The sequence below is a fragment of the Miscanthus floridulus genome, chromosome 1 (genome assembly GCF_019320115.1).
Source record: "Miscanthus floridulus cultivar M001 chromosome 1, ASM1932011v1, whole genome shotgun sequence".
Classification (NCBI taxonomy): Eukaryota; Viridiplantae; Streptophyta; class Magnoliopsida; order Poales; family Poaceae; genus Miscanthus; species Miscanthus floridulus.
The window spans coordinates 169,326,613-169,352,647 of record NC_089580.1 but is presented as its reverse complement, the minus strand read 5'-3'; the positions used below and the strand labels follow the sequence as shown (position 1 = coordinate 169,352,647).

General features: G+C 43.6%; 2 protein-coding genes and 1 pseudogene across 3 annotated transcripts; 2 read left to right on the top strand and 1 right to left on the bottom strand.

Moving 5' to 3' along the window:
• The first annotated feature begins 5,958 nt into the window (after window positions 1-5,958).
• LOC136547699 (telomere repeat-binding protein 5-like) lies at window positions 5,959-10,952 on the top strand. Of its 2 annotated transcripts, none has more exons than XM_066539583.1 (10): window positions 5,959-6,249; window positions 7,202-7,382; window positions 7,480-8,302; window positions 8,415-8,594; window positions 8,679-8,738; window positions 8,817-8,896; window positions 9,004-9,245; window positions 9,337-9,660; window positions 9,747-9,810; window positions 10,489-10,952. In XM_066539583.1, exons 2-10 carry the CDS (start codon window positions 7,212-7,214, stop codon window positions 10,663-10,665), a joined length of 2,121 nt encoding a protein of 706 aa, XP_066395680.1. In that variant the 5' UTR covers window positions 5,959-6,249; window positions 7,202-7,211; the 3' UTR covers window positions 10,666-10,952. The 2 variants fall into 2 exon arrangements, with proteins under 2 accessions (XP_066395680.1, XP_066395679.1); XM_066539582.1 differs by lacking the exon at window positions 5,959-6,249 and adding an exon at window positions 6,265-6,699.
• A 7,859-nt stretch (window positions 10,953-18,811) lies between these two features.
• LOC136547784 (uncharacterized) lies at window positions 18,812-21,901 on the top strand. The gene is made up of 4 exons (XM_066539586.1): window positions 18,812-18,944; window positions 19,334-19,585; window positions 19,801-20,048; window positions 21,162-21,901. The coding sequence occupies exons 2-4, from the start codon at window positions 19,336-19,338 to the stop codon at window positions 21,585-21,587; spliced, it is 924 nt and encodes a 307-aa protein (XP_066395683.1). The 5' UTR covers window positions 18,812-18,944; window positions 19,334-19,335; the 3' UTR covers window positions 21,588-21,901.
• A 274-nt stretch (window positions 21,902-22,175) lies between these two features.
• On the bottom strand, window positions 22,176-25,374 carry LOC136547768 (receptor-like cytoplasmic kinase 176; annotated as a pseudogene).
• Between the last annotated feature and the right edge of the window lie 661 nt (window positions 25,375-26,035).

Here is a 26,035-nt window from a genome sequence, read left to right as displayed (position 1 = left end):
GAATCGAGAAAACAAAAGAGGTACTACTTACGTCCAAAATAAAAACAGCTTTTACGTCCAAAATAAAACAGCTTTTTTTATCACAAAATAAAACAGCTTTTAGGGTCTCTTAGATTACAATTGTTGAAGTCAAACGATTTATATCTATATAAAAAACATAAAAAAAGTGTTATTAAATGTACCATTACATATATTTACATATTTATTAGTATCATATAAATTCACTACTCTTCATTACAAAGATAATTAAACTTAAAACAATTCTAAGAGTTGATTATTGTTAGAGGAGGGAATTAATGACAAGAAAACACCGGTCCTTTCTTCAATCTTCGTAGTCTCGTGGATTTGGTTACAGATGTTCAAATATTATCTTCGGTTATATAGTCACAACTAGATCAATTTACCATAGTGCTTTATCTTTTAAAAATAGCATGTTCAATAATCAGTCGAGACCACAGCCCAAAATGATGTTGTTAATATGTCATATGTGGAACTTTTCTATTGAAAAATATCACCCCATTTTGTGTCATTCCAATAAAACCAGTATAGTGTAGTCATAAGTGGTCATGCAGTCTGTTTACACGCTCTTTAAATGTAACACGGTGACCTTTTGTATAATTACGGCATTTATCCCGTTTAATTGTGCCTATAGTCTATTGACCGTGTAGCTCAAATAAACACTAAACGATAGGTGGCGAACTATTTACCATTTACTATCTTTATGAACATTAAATAAAACCCACCATTGTCCTATCATTATATAAAAGAAACCATATCACCCAATTAGTACATCAATCCTCAATGGGTTCCTTAAAGAAAATAGATAAGTCTAAAAATCACTTACAAAAACAACAATGTTTGGCCATCTTTGAAAATTAATTGTATTCACAGTACAAAAAAAGCACAAAATGAATCATAAATATGCATCTAATACATAATTTAAATCTACATCGAAATTATCCACATCTACCTCTAGTCCTCTACAACTATGAAAGATTTGCCTTGAAATTACCTACATCTATCATTATAAATTATAGTAGATAATCTAGTAAACACTTGAATTGTATCTACATTACCAACCTTAGCCACTTCAAATTATTTCTAAATTACAATATCTAGTATTATAAAAAATAAATAACCATAAAGTGTAGTTATATATGTTTCTAAATACCTACTTCTACAACTATTAATATATAAAAACAGTTCAAAAAATAGACATGATATTAAACCGTATATATATGCATGAATGAGTAACAAATATATACTTCAATAGTTTAGCAATCCAAAAAATTACCTTAACAAATCACATGCTAACAACATTGAAAATTCATTTTAATCTACTTGTAACCATACTGTACTTAAAAAGATGTTTAAAGACATTTCCATGTGGTACCCATGCTTCCACAAACTCATGAAATTAGGCCTAATTCACCCAAAATTCAACAAGTCTAAGAACAACGCCAAGAGAGAATGAGAGTAAACAAGGAGGAACAAGATTTGTCTCCCAAAGTTCGGATCCTATGCTAGTTCTCAAACATTTGCCTCACCAAGCAATCGCAAAGGCCAAGCTTGTGGAACCCGAGGTTAATCCATAAAAAGTGCCCCCACAACCTTAGGCGCTCGCATGTGACATCTAGATGCGAGGACAAACCACCAAGAGCCATAAGCATAACAGAGACTTGCTAGACATCGAAATTCAAGTTCTCAAAGATGAAAATGAAGCTCGCAAGCAATCAGGCTTCCAATCTTACAACCCATGTCACATGTCTTCTAACACTAGCCAAATTAGAGCTGAAGAGCAAGAAATTGCTTGAGCAAGAAAAGTAAGTTAACCTAAAAATCGGTAGGAACTTATGACTTCCTCCAAAGAATTAAAACTTCTATTGCATGCAAGAGGTCTTTTCATGTCTCTTGGCTTTCACCCAAACATGTACTTTGAGAACCTCATGTCCCTCGTCTTTCATCCAAATATGTACTTTGAGCACTTATACATCTTCAGGTTGTTCTACATGCATTGTCTTTGCAACTTGACATACCTAGACTTATTTTTTTAGAAAAAAATATAACTGTCAAATCCATCAAGTGGACCAAAATGATACTTTGTTTTTTTTTGCTCACTAAGGCCCTTTATGTTCTTCAATGCGATCATTTATGCTCATAAACTTATTAGTTCCTTAATCATTTGTCATCACTTTTTCAAAACCTACATAGGGTGCATACATGCACTTTCAACGGTTCTAGTAGCATCAACACACAAATTTTCATCACCACGCTGAAGCGCCATCCAAGATTCAAGTGGCTCATCAGCAATATAAGGTTAGGATTTTACAAGGAAGGGGGGTTTCACCGGATGAAAGGTCGTTGGGGATAGACATTACTAACAATGCTTTCTTGTGTAGGGATAAGAATGGAGGTGAGAGTGATACCGCTGGCTGACGGAGGGGGGGGGGGAGGTATGAAGAGGGCAATGACTACACCCTGAGGGCCATTTAGGAGGCTGTCGTTTGGTACTAAGCAAGAACCTACACCGTGTGTGGCAAGGAGGTAAGGGCAAAATGATATGGCTAGTGAGAAGAAGAAGAATAAGACATTACGATTGGATCATTCAATGGTGCTCGCTCCTACAGCCAATAGATCGCATACTGGGCACCAAGAAAGATTATTACTCCGTATTTGGTAATTTATGAGATATGGTGAAATAATAACAGGTTTGACACTAGTCACTGAACTAATAATCCATTTTACTTGATAACTAATTTTGACTAAGCTTCCATTTTGGAATATTAGGATACTTGCAATTATCCGTATCAATTCCAAGATCAAACAAAACTTTATTATATGCCTATATCTCTCCTAACCTTCAAAATATGTTATTTTAGTGGACATATAATATTCAGAGAAAAAATGACCCCCACATCGTTGTATCTACCAAATAATGAAACAAGCTAGAGTGTGGTTTAGTTAATTGCTCAAATTACTTACGAGTATTATTTTTATTAATGTTAAGAATTTACACAAGAAAAGTTAACAAAATACCACTACAAGATCTTAACTTCTGCTCAGAGTTATATGCAAGATACCTACTATATGATTTTAAAAGATCCCAAGTGGTTGAAGGTGTTTCAAGTATAATCGAGACATATCTGAGGTGAATGCAAACCACCACCAAAACATTACTTACTAGAATTACCGATAGGAGTCCCAGTATATTATTGGTAACACAATATATTGTACCTTTAATAACTTGAATATGTAACTCTTAGAAAAAGTTTATTATCTTTGTATAGTATGATGTTGTGCAACTAACTTTATATATGAAGCTGCTTTCATGACATCTATCAAAATCATTTTACGCAAAGGATCATACATGCATATTTGGTGGAAAAAGTTCTAAATGTTTTTTGTTTTCTTTTGTTGAGTGTGACATATATGTATGCACACTGCACACACTCACGTAAATAGACACCCTTTTAAATTTGCAATAAAATGAAAAGAATGTAAACCATGAAAACACAAGTTCACATGTATGTAAAATATGTACGAGGACCAATCACGAGTACATGAAGCATTTTAGCTCAGCAAAGGGGAAATGATTTGTCCATCTGATATACTAGAAGAAAACCTCGCATTGATGCAAGGTTTTCTTAGAAATAAAATTATTGCATTATCATGAGATATGCTACTGAAACTTGACAAGCTAATGAAAGAATAAAATAAAACGCCTATATAATATAAGATTGAATCATAGGAGGGTGTGACGGCCAAACAAATAGTATAATATGGATGCCTTGTGTGTTGATATACTGAAAATAGTAATTGTATTTAGTGGAAGAAGATAGTGTAGCACTTATTAGGGGATGATGTGGCGCTCAATGAGATATAGCATATAATTAAATAGCTTGTATACAGAGATAGAAAAGTTAGGACTTTATCTTTATAAGAGATATAGGTTGATATACTGAAAATAGTAATAGCATTTAGTGGAAGATGGTGTAGCACTTATTAGGCAATGATGTGTCGCTTAGTGAGATATATTATGGGGCTGTTCGGCTGGCTGGCCGGTGGCTGGCTGGTTGGCCAGCCCACTCACGGATGTGAACAGTGATTCCAGACAGATCAGTATTTTTCCCTCACAACAATCAGCCGGAACAGTATTTTAGCTTATTTTTCAGTCCTGCCGAACATGGCCTATATAGATAGCTTGCATGCAGAGATTGAAAAGTTAGTGGGGTTTGTCTGCATAAGAGATATAGATATAGATATAGATATAGATATAGATGTATATGTAGATTATACCACATGGCAAAGCAAATTGGTGCTCAATAAGAGTTTACAACTGCATACAAGTATTTTTTGAAAGTTTAGATGTATGCCATGAGAAATATGGTATGTTTGTGTGCTCACAGAACTACGAGAAAGAAACCAAACAAGACTTTGGGGTCCTACAAATGGTATGTCATGCAATTTTGTTCAGCCAGTGTGCGCCATTGTCCGATGATGCTAATAGTGGAAACTGATCAGTACATTGGTATCTTTTTGCAAAGATAGTAGCATAGAGACTGTAGTAGTGGTTCAATCCATTCTAATAAAGTGGGAGGACCTCCATGATTATTCCCTAACAAACTAATGGATATGAGCACCTAACAAAGATTGAATTACAGACCTTAAAAATGACACAAGTGACCACATGTGTATCATGGTCCGTGGGCATGATGTCTACCATTGAAATATAACGTCGTTAAATTTTAAAATAAATACACTAGAACATCAAATTTTAGACCTATAAACTTGAGTAGACAAGTTGCATCACAAGAAACCTAATCTCATATTAGTTAATCTGAAAATATTGCTAAAATAATAAAGTTTTTCACCACAATTTAATTTAGATGATATTTATAATGTTGACATGTTATTAATGAACAAAATAAGAATATATCCCCATGTTAGCAACTTTACCTATCACATTGGGATTTTGTAGATTCCATCAGCATACAATTTGTTAATTTTGAAGAAAAAAAAAGAAACAAGGTTTAGTATAGCAAACCCGCAATGTATTTGTCCGTTTGAAATATCCATCATAATTTTTTTGTGGTAAAATTTTGTAGCTTCGTAAATTTGGAACCCAAAGAATGAGCTTTTCTTAAACCCTATATAGGAATTCTATCTATGCTGCGCTTGTTTTTTCTTGGACACCTTTGGTCCGAGCACAGTGGCCGAGTGGAAGATGCGAGCAGAACCTACTATATACTGTATTTCTCTATGGTGGATTTATATATTTTAGAAGCACAAAGGCCACGAATTTCTTATCTAAAATTTATCTGGTCCTGCGTTGAAGAAGCTCCGGAATCTTAGCACCTTTTTGGGCATCACCCGTGGACATTCTCGTCCATCAATAGCACACAACCTCTCATCACATTAGCCCGGAAACAACAAAAACCCTCCATGAAAAAAAGTATTAATTAATAAAAAGATTAAAAAAAACGGAGAGCCCCGAATTAATTTCGTGAGAGAGACTGTGAAGTGGGTCCACATGCAGTTAATAATTACTAACCCCTCACGTTTCTTTCCTAAAAACACCCCCGCTATTCTCCTCCCTAAACCCCCACCGGTTAACAGGGATCACTCCTCGCGTTCGTGGTCACGAGGGAGTCGAGGGCCACCGTTGGATCCGACGGCGCGGCAGGCGCGTCCGCTCCCCCCACCGACGGCCTGGATCTGCGGCACGTGTCCCGGGCGCGGGGACGCCTCTTCCGCTGTAATAAGCCGGGACAGGCGCCCGCTGCTGTCGGATGGGCCACGTGGACACAGCGGGAGAGCAGAACCGGTCGTTGGGGCGGGGCCGCGTGGGGTTTAACCGGGAGCAGCCGGTGGCGCTCCTCCCCGGGATGGCGTGGTCGTAAGCATAGCGAGGTGCGAGCGCGGGGTTGGGGGGGTTTAAGAAGGGGGTTGGTTTTGAGGGGTTTTGGCCAACCCACACCACCGCACCACGCGCCTCCACGACCAGAAGAAAAAACCAAGGCGGAGGGCGGAGAGGAGAGCAAGGAGGGAGAAGGGGGGAAAGGGAAATAAAAACAAAAGAGGAGAGGCCAAGCAAGGCGAGGAGGAGGAAGAGGGAGCACCCCAGAGGCAGGGGAGGGGGGAATAATTCCGCAGGGGTCGAGGGATCTCGGCGGGTCCGGCCGCGGAGGAGCACCAGCGAGGCGGCGATCCGAGGGCGATCGGAGGCGGGCGAGCGTCGACGCCGGCGAGGTGAGCACGGCGTGCTAATTCCGCGGAATTCTGCCGAATTATGCGGTTTTCAGGGCTGGGTTTCGTGTTTTGGTGCCCCGCTGTGGGGCGCTGCTGCGTTGGGGGTTTTGCCTCCGCCCTGTTTCGGTGCACTCCTGTCCGAATTCTGCTTGCTTTGGTCCGATCCGCCGCGCTGTGCTCCGACAAGGAGGTGAATTCGCGTCTTTCTGAGATTCCGGTACATTTCGGAGCCGCGGTTTGAATTCGTCGGGGTTTTGCTTAATTTCGCGTCGAATTGCTGCGAATCGGGTGCCGAGATCGGATCTGGCCTCGCCCGATTCACGATTTCCTCGACGTTCTTGTGCGCCTGTGAGGTTTGCGGTTCGCTCTTTCTTTTTTAATCGACGTGCCCGCTTTCCTTTTGGCAGTTGCTTAATCCTCACGGATTCCGATGCACGAGGTTTTAAAAAGGTTCTCTTCCCCCCTCTCTCTCTCTGCCTTTTGATCGCTTGGCGTACTGGTTTACCTGGCGAATTTATTTGCTTGTGCATTAAATTCAGCGGCGAAACCATTTCGTATAGGAAAAAAAACATTTCCTCTCTCTGAGGTGTTAACTCGGATCACGAGTAGAAGTATGAATTCTCTCCATTTCTTCTGCTGTTTCTGTGTTTGCCTAATTAATACTATGAGTTTTGATTCGCTCTTGGAGCGCAGCTTGTTGAAAATTCTTTTCATTTTGGCCGTTTCACGTCTGGATCTCTCGGCTATCGGCTTGGGGTATTGGGATTCGAACTTTTGGTAATTAATTACTGCAAACGCAGTAGTATGATCGTTCCCTGTTTAATTAATGGAATGGAGGGTTTAAACAAGATTTATCCCAAGTTACTACGGAGATCCCGATGAATGATTTCTTTTTTTTATTCTACCTACTAGTACCAGTTTTCCTTTGCTGATGGCTAATTGGTTCTTGCAGATTTGTGTTGATGACAAGCCATGAACAGCGCAACCACCAGTTGTTAACTAACCCTCTTGTAAACTTCAAGCAACCGAAGCGAAGAGCAGAAATGGTGTTCCAAAAGAGGTCGTCGTCAGAGATGGAGTCGTGCGGTGGAGGCCAAGTCGCGGAGATGCCGCGCGTTCCCAAGTCCGCGAGGGTACGCTGCTTTCAGCGCATCGATTCGGCCCTCGCTTCGCTGCCCTTGGTTGGCAAGTCTGACAAGGATGGCGTTTCTTGTTCGGTGAAATGTGCAGGGCAAGAGATCGGTCAGGAAGAAGGAGGCCCGGAGCCCGGCCCAGATGTCCGCATTCGACCTTCTCGCGACGGTGGCAGGGAAGCTGCTTGATGAGGGGGTGGGCTCGCTTGGGAACATGAGCACCGGTGCCCCGGCCTTGGCTGCGTGCGCGAAGGATGTCCGTGTGAAGCAGGAGCAGTGTGATGAGGAAATGAAGCAGTTCAAGCATGAGGTGACGGATCAGGATAGCTGCAATGAGAGTGCAATTCTCCCCCACATTGCGTTCCAGCGGGCGGCAAATAATGCTCGGATTGAGGATCCTAAGGCAAAGTCTGAAGCCCAGGACAAGGAATCCTCCATGATCAGCTGTACCAAGGCTGAATTGGGTTGTAATTTTGGTGTGATCGCAGACAGGTGGTCGCCTGAATCCGTGGAATCAGGAGCCTTCACAGGAGATGCAGTGGCGAGCCTGATGCCGACGGCCCCAGCAGGATTTCATAAGAATGCACCCGAAATGTATAATTTGCTTGATTCAATGGATGTGGATGCCAAGCCTCCTCCTTTGGTCAGCTCTGACAGCACCGGCGAGGTGCCATTGTATGACGATAAAATTCACCGCTCAACCTCCTTACCAAGGGGCCCAAAGGGAGTGGGGGGTTTTGCTGTAGATAGAGATGATGATGACGATAAGTCCTCTGGGTGCACTCATCCGAGCACCACCACTAACAGGGATTTCAGGTCCAATTGTACAGCTGAGTATAGTAGGGTAAGGAAGCTGCTCACTAGTAAGTACAGGAAAGTTGCTCCAGCGAGGATTCACAAATCTGATCTTTCCTACAGTGGTAAGCACTGGAAAATCTTGATCTTCCTTTTCTTTATATTTCAGTAACACTACATTGATGGAATTTGTATTCAAACCAGCTCCATGTAACTTGAATTCATTGATCCTATCAGATGTCGAGCGGAAGCCTTCTTTCCGGAACAAGAAAATGCATTATACACGACAGAGGACACAAAGGAGTACATTCAAGCGGAGGAAGCTCTTTGATCGCCATTCGGTTCTAGCATCTGAATTTGGTGCAGCAAATGGAAAGGGAAACACAAAGGTTACCGGAAGAGACTCTCATGCTGAAGGTTTGTTTTACTTCCACCCAGGAATTTGCTATTCATGTTATTTCCTGTTTTGTTACTTATCTGTTGGTAATGATTCTTCTGCAGCAAACAAGGGGACTACTTCAATGCCATTCCAGAAATCTTGTGTGTCAAATGATTGCCATGGTAAGATTTTACTCCCAAGCAAGTTCATTTAATCTCCACTGTCTATATTTAGTCCTGAGATTGCCTTTTTCATTGCAGTGAAACTTAGAATTAAGTCTTTTAAGGTGCCTGAACTTCTTGTTGAAATCCCAGAAAGTGCAACTGTTGGCTCACTAAAGGTATGTACAGGACATCTGTTTATTTTTTATGTGCAACGAGATTATATTTTTTTTAGTTTTTCTGCTCAATGGGTTTTCCTGTCGTTTAATCAGTATTTCCAATGCAGAAAACTGTTCTCGAGGCAGTGACTGCGATTCTTGGAGGTGGTCTACGTGTTGGTGTTCTTCACCATGGAAAGAAAGTCAGAGATGATAGTAAAACGTTAATTCAGGCTGGGATTGGCCAGGATGATATGCTGGACAACCTAGGCTTTTCACTTGAACCCAACTGTACACAAAACCCGCAAGTCCAAGCTCCTGAAGATATCAGTTTCCTCGAAACCATTGATACTACCGAACCCCTCGCAAGGTAACAAACCATGCTTCATAATAATTCACTTCATGTTATAATTTGAAGTGCCTTCACCCTGACCCAGATTGGTGAACTTTGTCTGATACAGGATTGCACCTGCTGACTCGTGTTCTAAGCATGGTGAAGTTGATGTATCACAGGAGCTTGCATTAACCCCATTAGCAATGAACTACCAGGGCAGTGATCATGATTCTGTGCACTCCCCTGGGGGTGTCTCATCACCCGATAAAGTGTCCACAAACTCGCGAGCTTTAGTTCCAGTTGCAGCTGCAGATCCCAATGCAGGAGCTGTAGTTCCAGCGAATAAGTCTAAGAGGTCACCAGAGCAGGGGCAACGCAGAATCAGGCGCCCGTTCTCTGTTGCTGAAGTAGAAGCACTTGTGCTCGCAGTCGAAAAGCTTGGAACGGGAAGGTATAGTTTCTTATTCCCCTTATTCGACCTGACAAAGAATTTCTTGGCTTCTGTATTCTTACTGTATAGTTATGGATATCATGTAGGTGGCGAGATGTTAAACTTCGCGCTTTTGACAATGCAAAGCACCGTACTTACGTTGATCTTAAGGTAATAACTGTCAAATGCTTGACTTTGACTTCAACTGAAGACTAAGCAAAATATCTTTGCACTGCATATTCTCGTCAAATCTGATAATTAGTTTCCTCACTGTCCTTTCCTGATTTATTGATTGGTCCTCTTGATTTCCTTTTTTTTTTTTGTTTGCCGAACCTTTAAATTGCGGATCGTATACTTATGCTTTATGCAAAATCCCTAGTGGGGTTAGGTTACTTGGCCGATTTAACCAATAGTTTGGTGCTTGTGGGTTTTAGGCTCCTCACCCAACAGGAGCGTGCTGATTTTGTGTTTTTTGTTTAGAAGGTTTCGGCCAGACTCTTGTTCTTGAAAAACTTTTGTCCTTGTGATTCAGTTGGTGCTGTCCCCACGCTTCAGCTTTGTAATTTGGCTGGCTGGGTCATGTGGGTTTTAGTACCAGAATGGTTCACCTAGAAACAAAGGAGACCCATTCTTGCACGTCAACTAACCCGATCCGGACTTTAGAAAAAAAAAGGTCCGGCTGAGGGATCAGATAACCTTTCCTTTATTAGACTGGAAGGCTTCTTGGCTGCTTTGCACTGCATTGCTGCACCTGTTGGAAACTGCCTGCATTCTCTGGTCAAATTTTGACCATAACTTTGATTTTGAACAGACGATGAACTAACCGTGTCGAAATTGTGGTGCGAACAGGACAAATGGAAGACGCTGGTGCACACAGCGAGCATCTCGCCACAGCAGCGGCGTGGCGAGCCGGTGCCTCAGGAGCTGCTCGACCGGGTCCTGGCGGCCCAGGCCTACTGGTCCCAGCAGCAAGCCAAGCTCCAGCCTAAGACGCCCCCGCTGGCTGAGGCTCGCTTGCTCACCTAATAATTCGATGATCCCGGCTGATGGCCTCCTCCGAGGCCGTTGCAGCCTTTGTATAAAGTCAGTAAGTCAGTCAGTCCCTTCACAGGAGGTTTAAGGAAGATATTAGAAAAAAAGAATACATATATAAGGTACAAGAAGCATTGACCGATTTGTTGTAATATCTACTCACCACCGGTTATTCTTTAAGCCAGGATTCTCTCTCCTTGTGAATTTAACCAAAGGAAAGGGTATTTCTTTGGCAAATTGTACATGTTGATGATGGAAGAAGAAGATGATCCATGAACTGAGATCTGCAGTGTCTACTACTAATGGCTCACAATTTTTGCAATTGTGATTAAGAAATTGAAGGTCCTGCTTAACCAAGCTCTCCGGCTCCAGCTCCAGCTTTTGGATTCACTTGTGAAGTTGTTGCCTCCTTACAGAAGCTGAGAACCCAACAGTGTATTTGGCTTGATATAGTCTCTGACCCACTCATACTGAGGGCCACAGAAGCCGTAAAAGGAGGGTAGCTTCTTTTGTTGAGTTTAGGCTTTTGGAGCAAAGCTCCAGCATCGAAGTCTAGGCTGGAGACGGAGCGAGGCAAAGCGGCACCGAAAGGAAGCAAGCTTCAGATTCTTTTGTTCAATTGAATTCATTCTTTTGTTAGTGGAGAGTGACGGAAGGATAGGAGATTAGGAGGGATGGATCTTTGGTTCACTTTTCCTTTTTTTCTTCTTCTTCTATTACATTAGCTGTACTATGTTATTTCACCAATCTTGTAGTTACCCTCAAATTTGTAATTGATGAAATTAACAAAATGGAAGGAAATACTTTTATACCACTTCGCTACCCTTTTTAAACTACATGGCTCTCATCCAGCATATGATGGGCGTTCCTGTGATTAGTTTCGTGTCGAGACTCAACAGGTGATCCTGCCTGGGATCGGGCCTCGATTAGATGCTTATTAATTTCTTGTCCTGTGTCAGAGTACTGCCGCTGGAGTTTAATTATTGGAGATTCTTATCCATTTGCCCCAATCATAACCCCATGTGCTAAAAGTTACTGACGCCACACCATCGAATAAGTTTGTAACTGCTGCGTTTAACTAGTAGTAGTACTCCTCTCTCCAACTAGCTGTCTCGGATTATTATAATATCAAATTATCAATGTGATTATGTGAATTAGCAAAACCAGGAAGTTGACTTGGAGTCCTGCATGTTCATACTACAAGCTGTTTAAATGCCTTGCGATTGACATATTGGACGTGTTGAAAAAAATAGGCATATATAACATTATATTCTGAATATAAATCATGACAGAGATAGTATCTCTATACACGATTCCAATACTAATTAAATAGAGCATGCTATTTTCATAAATTAGCATAGAAACAAACATGTAGTATTGAAAGCAATAGAACAAATCATAACTTAATGGTTTGAAAATTATACCTTTGAGAGGGATCGGTGCCGGGGCACCAAGGGCGTTATTACTCGAGTCTACTCGAGTCTCCTTGATGTAGTCGAACTCAACTAATGCAGTGGGGGAATTTGATGTAGTGCAGCTGATTTAATGGAAGAGCAGTGTTCTTGATGATAATGTTAATGATGTTAACGAGGACTGGTCGTCAGAGCAGTAACATAGCATCGTCTGGTTTGGCTAGAAGGCAACCTATTGTGAGACCCGTTATGAAGAACAAAAGCACGTGCAGGAGACCCGTTATGAAGAACACAAGCAGTCGTGCTTCACAACAAAACTTATCCGTACCTTTTCAGGTGTAGTACACGTTCAGCCTGTTAGTATTGGAAACATATATACATGCCTTTGAAGAGAGGAAGAAAAATCTAACTGGTTATCTATCCCAAGAGGAGTTGGTTCATATTATACATATACAGATAGTAGAACCGTCTACCTTCACATCAACTATATCCTACGTACCATCTCTAGTCGTAACATTAAAACCCATTAGAAACATATACATGCCTTTGAAATTTATTAGAATTCTTACATATATGGGCTACGGGACTAGCATATTATATATATAAATCCTAATAGTACAAGGATATATATAATAATAAGGGTAAAGTCCAATTTACAACCTTGAACTCTCGCCAAAGTCCGGATTTCAACCTCGAACTCCAAAACCGGATAACTTTGGCCCTCAAACTCTTGAAACCGTTCAATTTTCAACCCTGGGCTGGTTTCTGGGCGGTTTTGGTGTATGAACAGTAACTTTGATATTTTCGGACGGCGTCGAAATTTTATATTATTTTTTTGAGCATCTTAACGTTCTCAGATGAAAAAACTCAAAACTATAAAGTTGTAGATCTCATTGAGAGCTACAACTTTGGTATAAAAAGTATTTTCATTGAACTCCACTTTTTATACCAAAAGTTGTAGCTCTCAATGAGATCTACAACTTTGTAGTTTTGAGTTTTTTCATCTGAGGACGTTAAGATGCTAAAAAAAATAATATAAAATTTCGGCGCCACCCGAAAATATCAAAGTTACTGTTCATACACCAAAACCGCCCAGAAACCAGCCCAGGGTTGAAAATTGAACGGTTTCAAGAGTTTGAGGGCCAAAGTTATCCGGTTTTGGAGTTCGAGGTTGAAATCCGAACTTTGGCGAGAGTTCAAGGTTGTAAATTGGACTTTACCCTAATAATAATATACAATTGCGGTTACTTGCAAAGATTTCAAAGGTTGAAACCATTGACCTCTGACTCTAAGGGGAATGGGCAAAAACATAGGGCTTGTTCGGCTGGTATTAAAGTCGGCTGATAAACCGACTAAAACTGTTTTGTTGTGAGAGAAAAATACTATAAACTCTAGCTGATAAGCCGACTGATAAATTCAAACGAACAGACCTATACCGCCGAGTCCGGGCCTTGTGGGTAGTACGTAGTAGATCCCTTGAAGCACGCACGACCCATCTGGCGTAGCTAGCTGTTCCGTATACTGAAAGAATACCGCGTGTTGGATTGGCGTGTGATGATTGGATTGGGGGAGCGAAAGCCAGAATATTCACCCATGTGTGGAAACGGTGGCGTATAAACCAGGATTAGAAAAGGTACAAGCAAGCAAGGCACAGGAGAGACGCAACGCAGGGTCGACGAGCGACGAACCGGCAACTGATACCAGGCTGGATGCAACTCCTAGCTGTTGCTTGGAAGCGAGAGAGATCAGGAGGGGAACACCGACACCCATGCCTTGCTTGCCCCTGCGGCCTGTGCCATTGGCCACAGAAAGCCCACAACAAGGCTTTGTGCTAAAACACAGCTTTTCGTTTGGCTGTGGCTTGTCATAAATGATCGTAAATTTTTAGTCGGAATAGTATTTTTCTCACACACAAATCAGCCAGCAGTACTTTTTCATGAACCAGCAACGATACGAACCAGCCAACCGAACAGACTGACAATGTCGCTAGCTTAGCCGCTTAGGTCCATGCAAACCTTTTTATGGCCAGATGGATGAAGCATTAGTTGGGATCAGATCAGATCACTCCGGATCATGGCGAGTGTTGGTGCTCGTGTTCCTTCAGTCCTCCTAATGCGCAGGCACAACCAGCTGGGCCCCAGTAGCTCCTCCATGATCACTGCTCGCACGGGACTGTCTGTGGCCACTAGCCAGGACGTGTGGGCGAGACGGCTACATGTATCGGCCTCATTCATTCATTGTTCATCCATCGGCGCGCCCATACCCAACGTGCACCTGTCACACCTCTCTACCTCTGCGTGCATGTCCGTGTATCTCTCTCCCCCGCATTACCCTGAGACGAGTTAAGTATATTGATTGATTAAGCACGGAACATGCGAGTGTTTTGAGGCTGATCCGATGGGCAGCCGGCCGGCCGGCACCGCGCACGCCATGTTCGCCTCCATGTGGATGGGATGGGGCTCCCCCCACGCATCTGACCGCGATTTGTTGGTCGCCCGGAGCTTGGCTCGTTTCCTGGCGAACGCAAAACGCCAACGCACGCAGGTCTGCGGGCGGAACGGCCGAACCGGAGGGCGGGCTCGTTCGTTGCGCGGCAGCGTACGGCACCCCGCAGCCCCGCGCATGTGATCTGGGCGGCGTGCCGTTTGCCGGTGCGGGCAAACGGTTAGTGTTAGGCCCGCCGGTCCGGTGACGTCTCTGGCGACGCAGCCGTGACGGGATTGTGCGTTCAGCGGGAGGAGAGGTGTATTTGAGAAATTTGTACTGTTGTTGAGTGTTTATCATTAGGAAACGAAAGGAAATCGCACTGTTTCTGCATATTTTTTGAGGTGCAGTCTTGTTAGATTTGATGGGAACACTCAAATATTTATGATCCAATACTACTATACTATTGAAACGCCCTGTGGATATGCCTTTATTTACATACAAAGCATACAGGCCTAGTATGTTGCTAGTTGCTATAGGTCAATTGAGAGCGTAGTAGTTGGTGGGTGACGATGGCTACAGTGGCGTATGCTTACCACATTACCAACTGGTCCACGGTGGCGCGCTCCATTGCTTTCTTTCTTTCTTTAATTATCGCCCACCAGCCGCGTTGGTGCGGATTGACATTTGAATTTGTCTCGACGCCAGCGAACAAACCCTTGCATTGCGGTAGGAGTATAACTAGCCGCCGATCTGAGGATTTATATATTCTACAAGAAGAAAAAAACGCACCCCGAGTACTACTGCTACTTTAATTTCTCCTGCCATGCCTGACGACGGGACCTTGATACATATTTTTCAGCTAGCTATAGGAAGCCGCCATGTGCTTCTTCGGAGTTATTCCAGACAAATTCATGACATGATTAAGCTTTTTAGAAGCGGCTAAAAATGAGATCTTCTCTTTTGTTAACAAAATTAAAAATGAGATCAAGCCATCAAGGTGAGAAGCTGAGAATAGCCTGCCGACTGCCGTCCAGCTCGTTGCCTGCGTGTTACTGTGTCGTGCACACCACCTGGCCCTGCATGCCGAGAAACAGCAGCTAGCAGAGAGCGAGTCAACAGCATATTCCGTTCGTTACGGGACTGCCAATTTGGAACGAGGACGCAAATTGATTTCTTCTCATCGTTTCTGAAACTCTGTCATCAGAAAGTACATTTGGAACGAGGACGCAACTCCTGCGGGACGGAACCGCTTCCAGAATCTCAGAGCTGACGAAGCAGAGCACACGTAAACTGACGACACGCAATGCCGCCGAGCCGGCAATCCTCCATGCGTGCCGCCGTGAGCCAGTGCCGCATGGGTTTTGCCGGCTCTCTGGTAGAATGATACTACAAGTAACACGCTTCTAGTCTAATCTAATCTTCCAAGTTGGGTCCGAGTTGGGCAGGTAACTAAGAGAGAGGTGGCGCTGGCGCGGAGGAGAAGGACACGTGAAGAAGACGAACCCCGTGGTCTTTAACAGACGGCTGCGAGTGGTTTGCTCGCAACTCCCAACCAACGACGAACGCACAAGGTTTACCTGCTCGGCCGGTAACCTATAGCTTGACGCGCTTAAAGATAACGACGAAGTAATGCTAGCACTAGGTAAAACCAGGTAGCGATAGATAGGCTTGAGCAGATGACTTTTTTTGCTTATCTATATCTACTATATGCATGCACGAGAAGAGCATGGTGTTTGGTGGAAGCTTCTCACGCGTGCGGCGATGCGAGCGGAACGCAGTTCTTTGACCGGCGGACGGAGCAGGACGATTTGGACTCGCCCATCGCGTTCTCGCACGCTAGGTGCCTGGCGAGCCGGGTACGCGTTGTTGGGGTACGACGACGTGTTCGGGGGCGCTGGAATGCTGGATGCTTCATGCCGCGTGCTGGCTGCTGAGTCATGACGCTTGTGTTTTCTTTTTCAGACCCAAAAGCGCGACACCTCTCTATGATGATGGCTTCTGGAATTTGTTCTACTCATCTACTCTGTTCGATGCGTATTCGTCCGCCAGGCGAGTTGCAGAATGCTTTTGCCGTTTTTTTTTTTCTGATGAAGCACGATGCAAAACCTTGACCTGAACTCCGACTTTCTTATAATAACTATACCGAAAATATGGACAGTCGTACTTGCATCGAGTGGTATTTGTATACGAAACGAATGTACCAGTCTCCGGTGGAAGATGTATTTGGTTTGCCAAACTGAATCTTTTCCGCAAACAAATTATTCCCGTTCTTCAACAACGAAAACAGCGCAACAGTGGTTACTTTCGGCCCAGAATAAGGTGCCGCCCTCAAATCCTCGCAGACCCAGGCCCAGGTCCAGGCCTGAGGCAGAGAAGAGGGACACGGCTGCTTGCAATGGGCCTGTACACCGACTAGGCGACTATTTCTTCCAAAGTGTTTTTTCCCTCTAAACTATTAAGGGGGTGTCTAGCATGGCTTCCTCTAAGGGGCTTCTCTCGTTTTGGAGGAGCCAAAAATGACTCATCCAGAAAAATGTTTGGCAGGGCTCCTCTTGAGGAGCCGGAGCTACAGCCAGTGAGGAGCCCTAAAGACCTGTTTCGGGAACATGATTTTTTTCCCATGTTCCAGACATGTCCCAAGATTTTTTTTTCTCAAACTTCAAAACCAAACTACCTGCTGTCTCGAATCTTGACTTTCATCAAACAAATTATCAGATTGAACAATGGTTAACATGTTGAACAAACTGCTCCTAGTTCACGGGAATTGTTGTTCTATGTTTCTTAGGACAAAACAAAGTTCACTTGAAAATGGTACGTTGAAGAGAAAATTATTTCTAGTTTATGAGAAAGTTATATCTTTGGGTAATGCTAGCGCACAGACATCCGATGAGGGTTAATTCCATCGGACGCCCGCCCACATGCCTAACCCGCTCCCATCCGCGCACCCCGCCCCCATCCCCATTCGTTCGCCGACCACCGCCTCGTCGTGCCCCCATTTCCCGGCGCCCTCTGACTCTCCGAACAACATGAAACACGTACAACATGAAACACCTAGAACATACACTTACAACATACGTGTGTAAACAAATGCAACATCCAGGTAGAACACTTGCAACTTATAACATGAAAACACTTGCTGCAACAGAAGGCTAAAACAGATGAAACATTTTGGAACACACGGTTGCAACATATGTGTGAAAACATATGCAACATCCAGATCAAACGCTTGCAACACATTCTCAAAATAGATGAAACATTTTGAGCAAACGTTTGCAACATGCATCTGAAACACTTACAACATAGGCAACATGTGCAACATCTCTCGATCTACTTTTGCAACATTCATATGAAACAATCGCAACATACCTCTAAACACCTCTAAAATAATTGAAGCGTACATTTGCAACATAGGGGATAGAGGCTGGACCAGTCGATGGGGTGGGAGCCGGCGGCGAGCGGCTGCGCACGAGCACCACCGCCACCAGTACCGGGCTTGGCTCGACGACGATGGTCGGGGTGGGGGCGAGGATCGCCATGGCCGCTGGGGTGGGGGGAGCTCGATCGCGGGGGTGAGAGAGGGTGCCGCTAGGGGTGGGGAGGGCGCCGCGTCGAGGTGGGGGAGAACTGCCCTTTCCCCTGCAACACCGCTGCGCCACCTCCATGGTTGTCGCGAGGGGGCGAGTGGATCTCGCCGGGGTGGAGGAGAGGGCCATCGGATCTGTAGGCGTTGGGGGCTCCCGATGGGGGAGGACGCCGATCGTAGAAAGGGGTAAGGATGGAAGGAGGAAGCGAAGGGATACGTTTTTTTTAATATACAGGCAGGCGAGAGCGAGCGTCGGGGGTTGAAAAGCCGTCCAAGACGTTTGTGCGGTCCATCATACGCCCGACAGGTAGCATTTCGTATATATCCTTATACGGGAAAAATGTTCCAAGGTTCATGGAATTGTTCTTGTTCCATGTAAAACGGATTTCAATTTCAAAGGAAAAAAGATATTCGTCCTTAGTAAAATATTTTTTTGTAGTACTACAATAAGTATGATTACTGCTACTTATTTGAAACCAATATTTCACTGAACATTGCTAGTGTCCCATATAGAAAGAATAAATATGAAACCAAAAGGAATAAGAAAATAAAAAGAAAGAGAGAAAATAAATAAATTTGGAAAAGAAATGCGTGAAAGGTAATGGGCTAATGGCCCGGGAGAAGTCCCGTACGGGTGCACTCCGCCTGGGCCGAACAATCCTGCTGGGCTACGGCCGCCGCCGCATCCGACATCCGGTCACCCTTCATCAGCCCGCGTGCGCTCTCCTCTGTCTCTCTCCCTGGTCTCCCCCTCTCCTGCGACGACAGGGTGGGGCTACCGCCGCCGCCGCCGCCCTACGCAGGTGCCGAGGCCTTCGTCGGTCTCTTCGCCGTCGACGAGCACCCGCTAGGTACTCCACCCTTCTGTTCCCTGCCTATTGTGCGAAACCTGAAGCTCCCAAACTCTTAACCTAGAGCTATTTGGCTATTTGATGCCTTTAATGGGTCCTCCCGTGAGTGCTGATCTGACGATACTGTTTATCTGACTGTTCTGCTACCTTGCATTGTTGTTGAATTGTGCAATTTAGAAGATATAGTGGGGTTAGATGTTGGGCCGATTATGAATTTATGATAGCCTAAGCTGGTATTAGTTTTGTTTGGGGTCCTAGAACATTGAGCTGATGCTGTGTGATGTGTTTGTTTGATCTAGATTTCCGAATTGATGATTCCATGAGTCATGATCTGTTTTATCAAAAAAAAAGAATGATATGTTGTTGATCTTGTCATTTTTGTGCTTCAGAGATGCAGGATAGAATGAGACGGCAGGGGCAATACGGTGAAGCAGATATCAACTCTATGGTTGCTGCCCAGTTGCATCACTACCAGGCACAGCAAAGGGTACAGCAACACCCTGAGAATAGCTACAGTGGAAGAGACCCTGCGCAAGCTTCTGGGGAGCATCACTACACTCCCCCGAAGGTGAGACAGAGTCAATGGGATCGAGGTGGACCAAACGTCCCAAGCCAGGTTCCGTCATATGCATATAACGAAGGCATGTACTGCTGCTTAATTTGATAATTTTACATCTTTTCTTTTCCTTTTTTCAAATGGCCCCTTCTTCATCTCTTGCAAAATATAATACTAGTTGCAGTTGGACACCCTATATCTTTGATTGGAGGGATACAAAACTTTTTTGATTGGAGGGATAAAAAACTATTACTTACTACTTACAGTTCTGTAATATCATGCTGACTGTTAGTGATACAGCCCAAGGTGCTGGACGTGCACAATCCTTTTACGATGGCAAGAGATCTGATTCAAAGGTTGGTCTAGAAAAGCAGCCCAGCAAGGAATCTAGGGACCAACCTCATACTGACCGGACTGAAACAAGATACGAGAATTATAATCTTCCTCGGACATTTGAAGGTCTTGAACAAAGTTTTCACGAAGACATTATTTTGCTATCCAAGGAACTACAGGATGCAGAGGATGCTGAAAATTCTAGACACATGGAGGTATGCCAAATGCATAGTATTTTTTTCTTTGGTATGTGAATACTGAAGGTATGGATGATTCCACCATATGCTGATCTAGCAAGAGTAGTATAGCAGTATAAAGTATTAACAGTTTGTCATTTCTCCTCCTGATTTTTTGTTGTAGACTAAAAGGCTTTGTTGTTGCTTGCTGTCGGTTACCCCCCCCCCCCCCCCCCCCCCCCACACACCACCACCACACACACCCACCCACCCACCCACCCATTGACATGAGGTCTTTATCCATTTGTCAAGAGGATTTAATATCATTGTCTATTTCAATTTTGGTATGGCTGGCCATGTGCAAGCGGGTAAACTGCTACTTTTATGCCGCTGGGTTTTCTTTTTGTGTCTTGTAGGTTGGTCTATTCTATGCACATTCTCAATCATTCTAACATATCAGCTTAGATCCACCATTATTTATATTAGTCACTAAGTATGCCTAAGCAGATTTAACATTCAGTTCTTACCTATACAATGTATATAGAATATCTTGTTCAGAGAAGTATGATAATATATCCTCAACTAGAAAGTTAGCATGGCTCACATACTAAATTCAAATGGTTGTCTTCCCCCTCAGGCTTATTTGGATACATCCTTTATCTCCCAATTTTCATTTGGATTGGAGTAGAAAAGAACTAATTTCCACTTAAATCCCGCCCAATATGTATGGATTGGAAGAGATTATCATGTTCCCAAATGAGGCCTTCATATGGTTGTCCATATATTCATTGGCTTACACTATTGTTGTGATTTAAGGGGTCTTCATGGGTTGATTTATTTCTATAGTAGCGAACAAATCAGCTATTTGAAGGTGTTGATGCATGAACTCAAATTCCGTACTTCACTTAGAAACATTGTTGTATGCTTGATAATAAAGGTATGAATTTATAATAGTCAATGTGTTAACTGTGGAAAATGGAAGTTGCCACAAGGATATAATAAAAATGTTGTCACCCTCACAGGACTCTGGAGTCTGGAGTTAAATATGGTTGAGCAACATCTGTTTGTAGTTGTGATCTATTGATTCAGTAGTTTTATACATTTATTGAACTAAGACAACCATCATTCCATGTTTCTTATGTCTGTCTACAGAGATTGAAGGAGATAAATACACAATACCAGGAGAAACTATTAGCACTTCGAGCTCGTCAAGCGAACTATAGAGATGAGTTCCTGCATAAGGAATCTCTAGCACGCCAGCAACAATACCAGCACGCCAGCATGAGCCATTATGCCAATAAGTCCACGGCTGGGGAACAGCATGGTTATCACCCAACAGCATTGCCTGGGGAGCAGCACGGTTATAATCCTACATCAGCAGGCACACCTCCTGTTGCTGCTGGAGGTGCTTACGGAGAGGCTCATCGGGGTTATGCATCTGGCCAGTATGAATCCTTTAGCGATCGTCCAGATTACCCAGAGTTCCATGGTGGGGGCAGAGGTCGTGGTCGTGGTTCTGAACACCGTGGTCAATACCCTGGTGCTCGTGCTTATAACTCTGGTGGCCGGCAATTCTAGGTATGCTTTGAAGAACGATCTGTCGTCACTCTGTCAGGCGGGCTCATATCACCTGATGTCAGCGTGCCGTGCCTTGCGGTATTAGAAGCTTGGTGTTGCAACCTCCTGGAAACCTAAGCGTTCATAAAACTTGTTCTACAGTTCGAGGTTACTGGTATGAGAGCAATGAACTACTTTTATGGTTTTGCCAGAGTTCATTCTGGTTGTAATTTGTAGATGAACGAGAGAATATTGACTTTGCTGTTTCTCTGCTATTCATGTTATATCATCTCGGAAGCAATAAAATTTCAACCTCTTTATATAGTTTCAAAATGACAAAGCTATAGTAGCTTCTAGCATCAGAGTGATGATCATATGCCACTGATTTGCACTACTTGTGATTGTGAAACATCTACTTTTGAAAAGGCTAGTAAAAACTGATTCCGCTTATTCTGGCGCTTGGCACAACAGAAACCTGTAAAACAGGATATGCAAACAGCGCCATATATAAACATCAGCTCTGCATATGCTGTAAAATTTAGTTGCATCATTTAGTTGGCAAGCAATTTGCAGCGGCAGTCCTTCAAAATGCATTTTAACAATATCAAGAACATTCAACTGGGATTTTGCAGTGAAGTGGGACAAAAGAAAATAACTTTTGCACCTCTGGTACAACGAAGACTACTAAAATATGTAAGTACTAGAGATCCCAACTTACAACGACGAAGCAACTAGCTGTACACAAAGCAAGGCAATATTATATTCTCTTCACAAGCTACTTAGCCCTTCAGATCCTCATCCGTTCTCTGTTTTTACTTCCCTAAAGTATTACAGGAGGATGCTCCAGACTCCAGCGAGGTAGTGGACATCTGTAGCCAGCAATCCTCCCTACTTACTTGCCAGCTTTTTCACTGAGCCCTTGGCCTCTTGAAGTTCTTCTAATACAGTCACAGCCTGATCCATGCCAGGCCTGCATCGTGCGTCCATCGACAAGCATTGCAGTGCGAGGGCTGCCATCTTCTGAGCCGCAGGAAGGGAATACTGGGAACCCAGCCTTGAGTCCAGGACATGGATGACCCTCCTCTTGTTGGTGATGTAAGGTCTAGCCCACTCCACCAGATTGTGCTGACCAGGCGGGCGGTTCTTGTCCAGAGCACGCTGCCCAGACAGCAACTCCAAAAGAACAACACCAGTAGCTGTACACATCGCTCTTCGCGGTCAAATGGCCTGTGTACCATGAGGGTAGGCAATATAAGTTGCCAGTAAATTATACATATGCATATCATTTGATTTGACTTCTAACATTAGAGCATGTGCGAAAATTTGTAGGTTAAAGAACAAGTTGCAAGCAATTGAGTAATCAGAATGTGTGTGTTGACTTGAGTACCACAATTCCTGATTTCATGGTAGTTCATACATGAAACCAGCTGGAGAATTTAGTATATTTTTATGGACTAACCAAAGGTATGGCAACCATAAAGTACCATTCAAGTAGCATAACTGTGACGCTTCAATTTTTCTCCTTTACAGGATGGCATACATCATACACTTCATTCTTTAGTTTTTATATCATAAGGCTGCACATGAACGAGACAAGAAATACTAATCTATAAGGATAGTACAGCGACATACTGTGCTTCTTTGCCCCCCACCCCTCCAAAAAAATAAATAAATTATATGATAGTATGAGTTGCTTTAAACAAATGGCCCATCAAAGCACAGTGCAAAATCATGACATATAAAAATATAAGTAAATGAATCTAACTAAATGGCATGGATACAATCAGTATCCTTGTCTTGCAAAATATATGTTTCTCAGCTATAGAGATATGATGGAAGAATAAAAAAGAAAAAAATAGAAAGACACACAATGAAATAAATAGATCAATAAAAAGAAAGAGTTATGATGAAAGAAGAAAGTTTCATCTACCCACTCTCAGTATAGCCATTATAATGCATCAAAATAACAGCGAAACAATATGATATATTATTGGCCGCCAAATCATGTTACAAAGATTACCTGTTGCAAGATATTCAGGGGCAGCATATCCTTGTGTCCCCATGACCCTAGTAGAAACATGACTTTTATCACCACTTGGACCGTCTTTTGCCAGACCAAAATCAGACAATTTTGCATTGTATTCCTGTAAAAGGTTAAATAAAGAATTTCGAATCTTTAGATAAAAGTTCATTTGAATTGCACATATTGAAAGAATGGTTTGCAAGCAGACCGAGTCGAGAAGAATATTGGAGGTCTTGAAATCGCGGTAAATAACTTTAGCCTGGTCGCCATGCAGGAAAGCAAGACCTCTGGCAGCTTCAAGCGCAACCTTCATGCGTAAGTTCCATGGGAGAGGTTGGAAGTTCGAGCTCCCTGTAATATCATAGCATTCAGTCCTTTTCATAAAGCAAGAAGCCAAGAATGAAGGGATATCGCAAAAGAACACAAGAGAGCCTACTCCTGAAAAGATGATGCTCCAAGCTCCCTCTTGGCATGTACTCATACACAAGAAGCCGTTGCTCGTCCTCCAAGCAGTACCCGATAAGTTTTACAAGATTAGGGTGGGATAACTGCCCTAGGTAATTGACCTCAGCCTGCAAAGTTATCGCAGATACAAATTAAAGCCACCTATGACTGAGTCAAACAAACACAACAGGAGTGGTGAGACACCAACCAGCCATTCTCTGTGCCCTTGGAAGCTGTCGAGCTTGAGCTTCTTCACCGCGACAATCATCCCAGTGCCCGGTTTCACAGGCGCAAGCGTGCGCTCATCCATCCATCCCTTGAACACAGAGCCAAAGCCTCCCTCCCCGAGCAGGCTGTCCGGCCTGAAGTTCCTCGTGGAGCCTTTCAGCTCACTGAAGGTGAACTTGCGAACATTCGATGACTCCAGGATCTCTGTCTCCGTACGAGGAGTTGGTGGCACCGACGACGAAGAGCCGGACGTCTTGGTACCGAAAGGTGCTGGTGTCGGTTGCATTCTTGCTGCTGTTTTTAGAACCGGTCCCTGGATTACAAGCATCTACTAATTTAGCAAGGAAGGAAAGTTTGTTCCTCGTGATGCTATAGCTTCCAGAATTGAAGTGCTAGTGCTACTAGTACTTCTTTGGCTAATAAACCTCGCATTGTTACCATCCTGGAGGCGCCCTACTCTCCTCCACCTAAAATTGGACAATTCCACTCACCACCTCTGACTCAATAGTCCCGAAATGGACTATTGAAGTCCTGAATTGTTCTATTCTTGGAGGCGCAGAAAACATGGAGATTTTTTTTCTTCAAATCCAGGTCGGCTATTATTTGTTTTTCGCCCCCAAGTGCAACAAAACGAATCAGTAAACGCTCCTACTCCTACATCGGAAGATAAAAACAGAAGGTCGCTGCAACAATCAGAGTTAAGAAGGCGGACTTAAACACGCTGGCTCTCAGTAACGAGGAAAATGAGATTCTAGTACCTGACGAATTGGGGGCACTGAAGGAAGGGTTGATCTCGGCGTTCCCCTCCACGCCGGCGCAGTTCCCCATCAGGAACAAATTAAGATGCCCAGCACGAACGAACGAGGCGGCAGCGCGCGGTGCTCCCTGCTGGATTCCACCGAGCTCAGCTCTCGCGGCAGCGCGCGGGGAGGGAGCTAGAGGCAGGCAGCTGAACGTCTGGGTTTATTTGCCTCGTGGTGTCATCCTTTGGCTGCTCTGCTGGGTTGGAAGATGTAGAATCATGGCTGCTGCTGTGCTGGCTCTGGCTGCCTCTGCCTGCCTGCGAGCGAGGGTGGTGGAGGTGGTGGTGGGAGCCGTGGGGTCCGTTAGCTCATTAATGGACGGCGACGGGCAAGGCCGCCTTTCCGTCTCGTCTCCCACTACTCTTTTCTACCCCTAAATTTTTTTTCTTCCAAGCGCTTCACGCCTTCGCCTCCTCACGTCTTCAGGTTTAGGTATTAGGAGTACCAAAAATTTGATTTGTTCCATCCGAAATTGTATGATGCCACACCAATTGAACGTTCATTCAGTTTTTGAGTTACGACTATGTCAGAGAATGTTCTGCTTCTTTCTTTAATGTAAACTCACACGGTCTTTATGTGTGGGCCATGCGTTAATTTCAAGTCTAGACTCTAGACTAACGGTATTTGCTAGCGTGTGCAACCTTGAGGTAAAATGCCTGAAGTTCAGACGAGTGTGTGTGTGTATGTAAACGTTTATACGTGTCTTAAAGGAAAATGGCTTCAAACAGACTTTTATATGGTTATTAAAAGTTAGACAGCATAAATGGTTTCGCTTTTCCTTTTTGAAAAACAGGCACACCGCTCTTATCCAAACATTGTACCTGGGAGCCCCATTCGGAAATATATAGAGATTTATTTCCATAGCACTACATGAGACTGTTTATAAGACAAACACCACCCCCTAATAAAAACATAAATCCCTGCCCTTCATTGGATTTACGTGGTCTTTAGCTTAAGTAACTTGAAACAAA

Excerpts from the sequence above, each read along its gene's own strand:
- LOC136547784 (XM_066539586.1), top strand. The coding sequence starts at position 19,336 with ATGCAGGATAGAATGAGACGGCAGGGGCAATACGGTGAAGCAGATATC. Across the intron at positions 19,586-19,800 it reads GTCATATGCATATAACGAAG|CCCAAGGTGCTGGACGTGCA; the intron begins GCATGTACTGCT and ends TTAGTGATACAG. Across the intron at positions 20,049-21,161 it reads AAAATTCTAGACACATGGAG|AGATTGAAGGAGATAAATAC; the intron begins GTATGCCAAATG and ends GTCTGTCTACAG.
- LOC136547699 (XM_066539582.1), top strand. The coding sequence starts at position 6,680 with ATGCACGAGGTTTTAAAAAG. Across the intron at positions 8,897-9,003 it reads CAACTGTTGGCTCACTAAAG|AAAACTGTTCTCGAGGCAGT; the intron begins GTATGTACAGGA and ends TTTCCAATGCAG. Across the intron at positions 9,246-9,336 it reads ACTACCGAACCCCTCGCAAG|GATTGCACCTGCTGACTCGT; the intron begins GTAACAAACCAT and ends TGTCTGATACAG.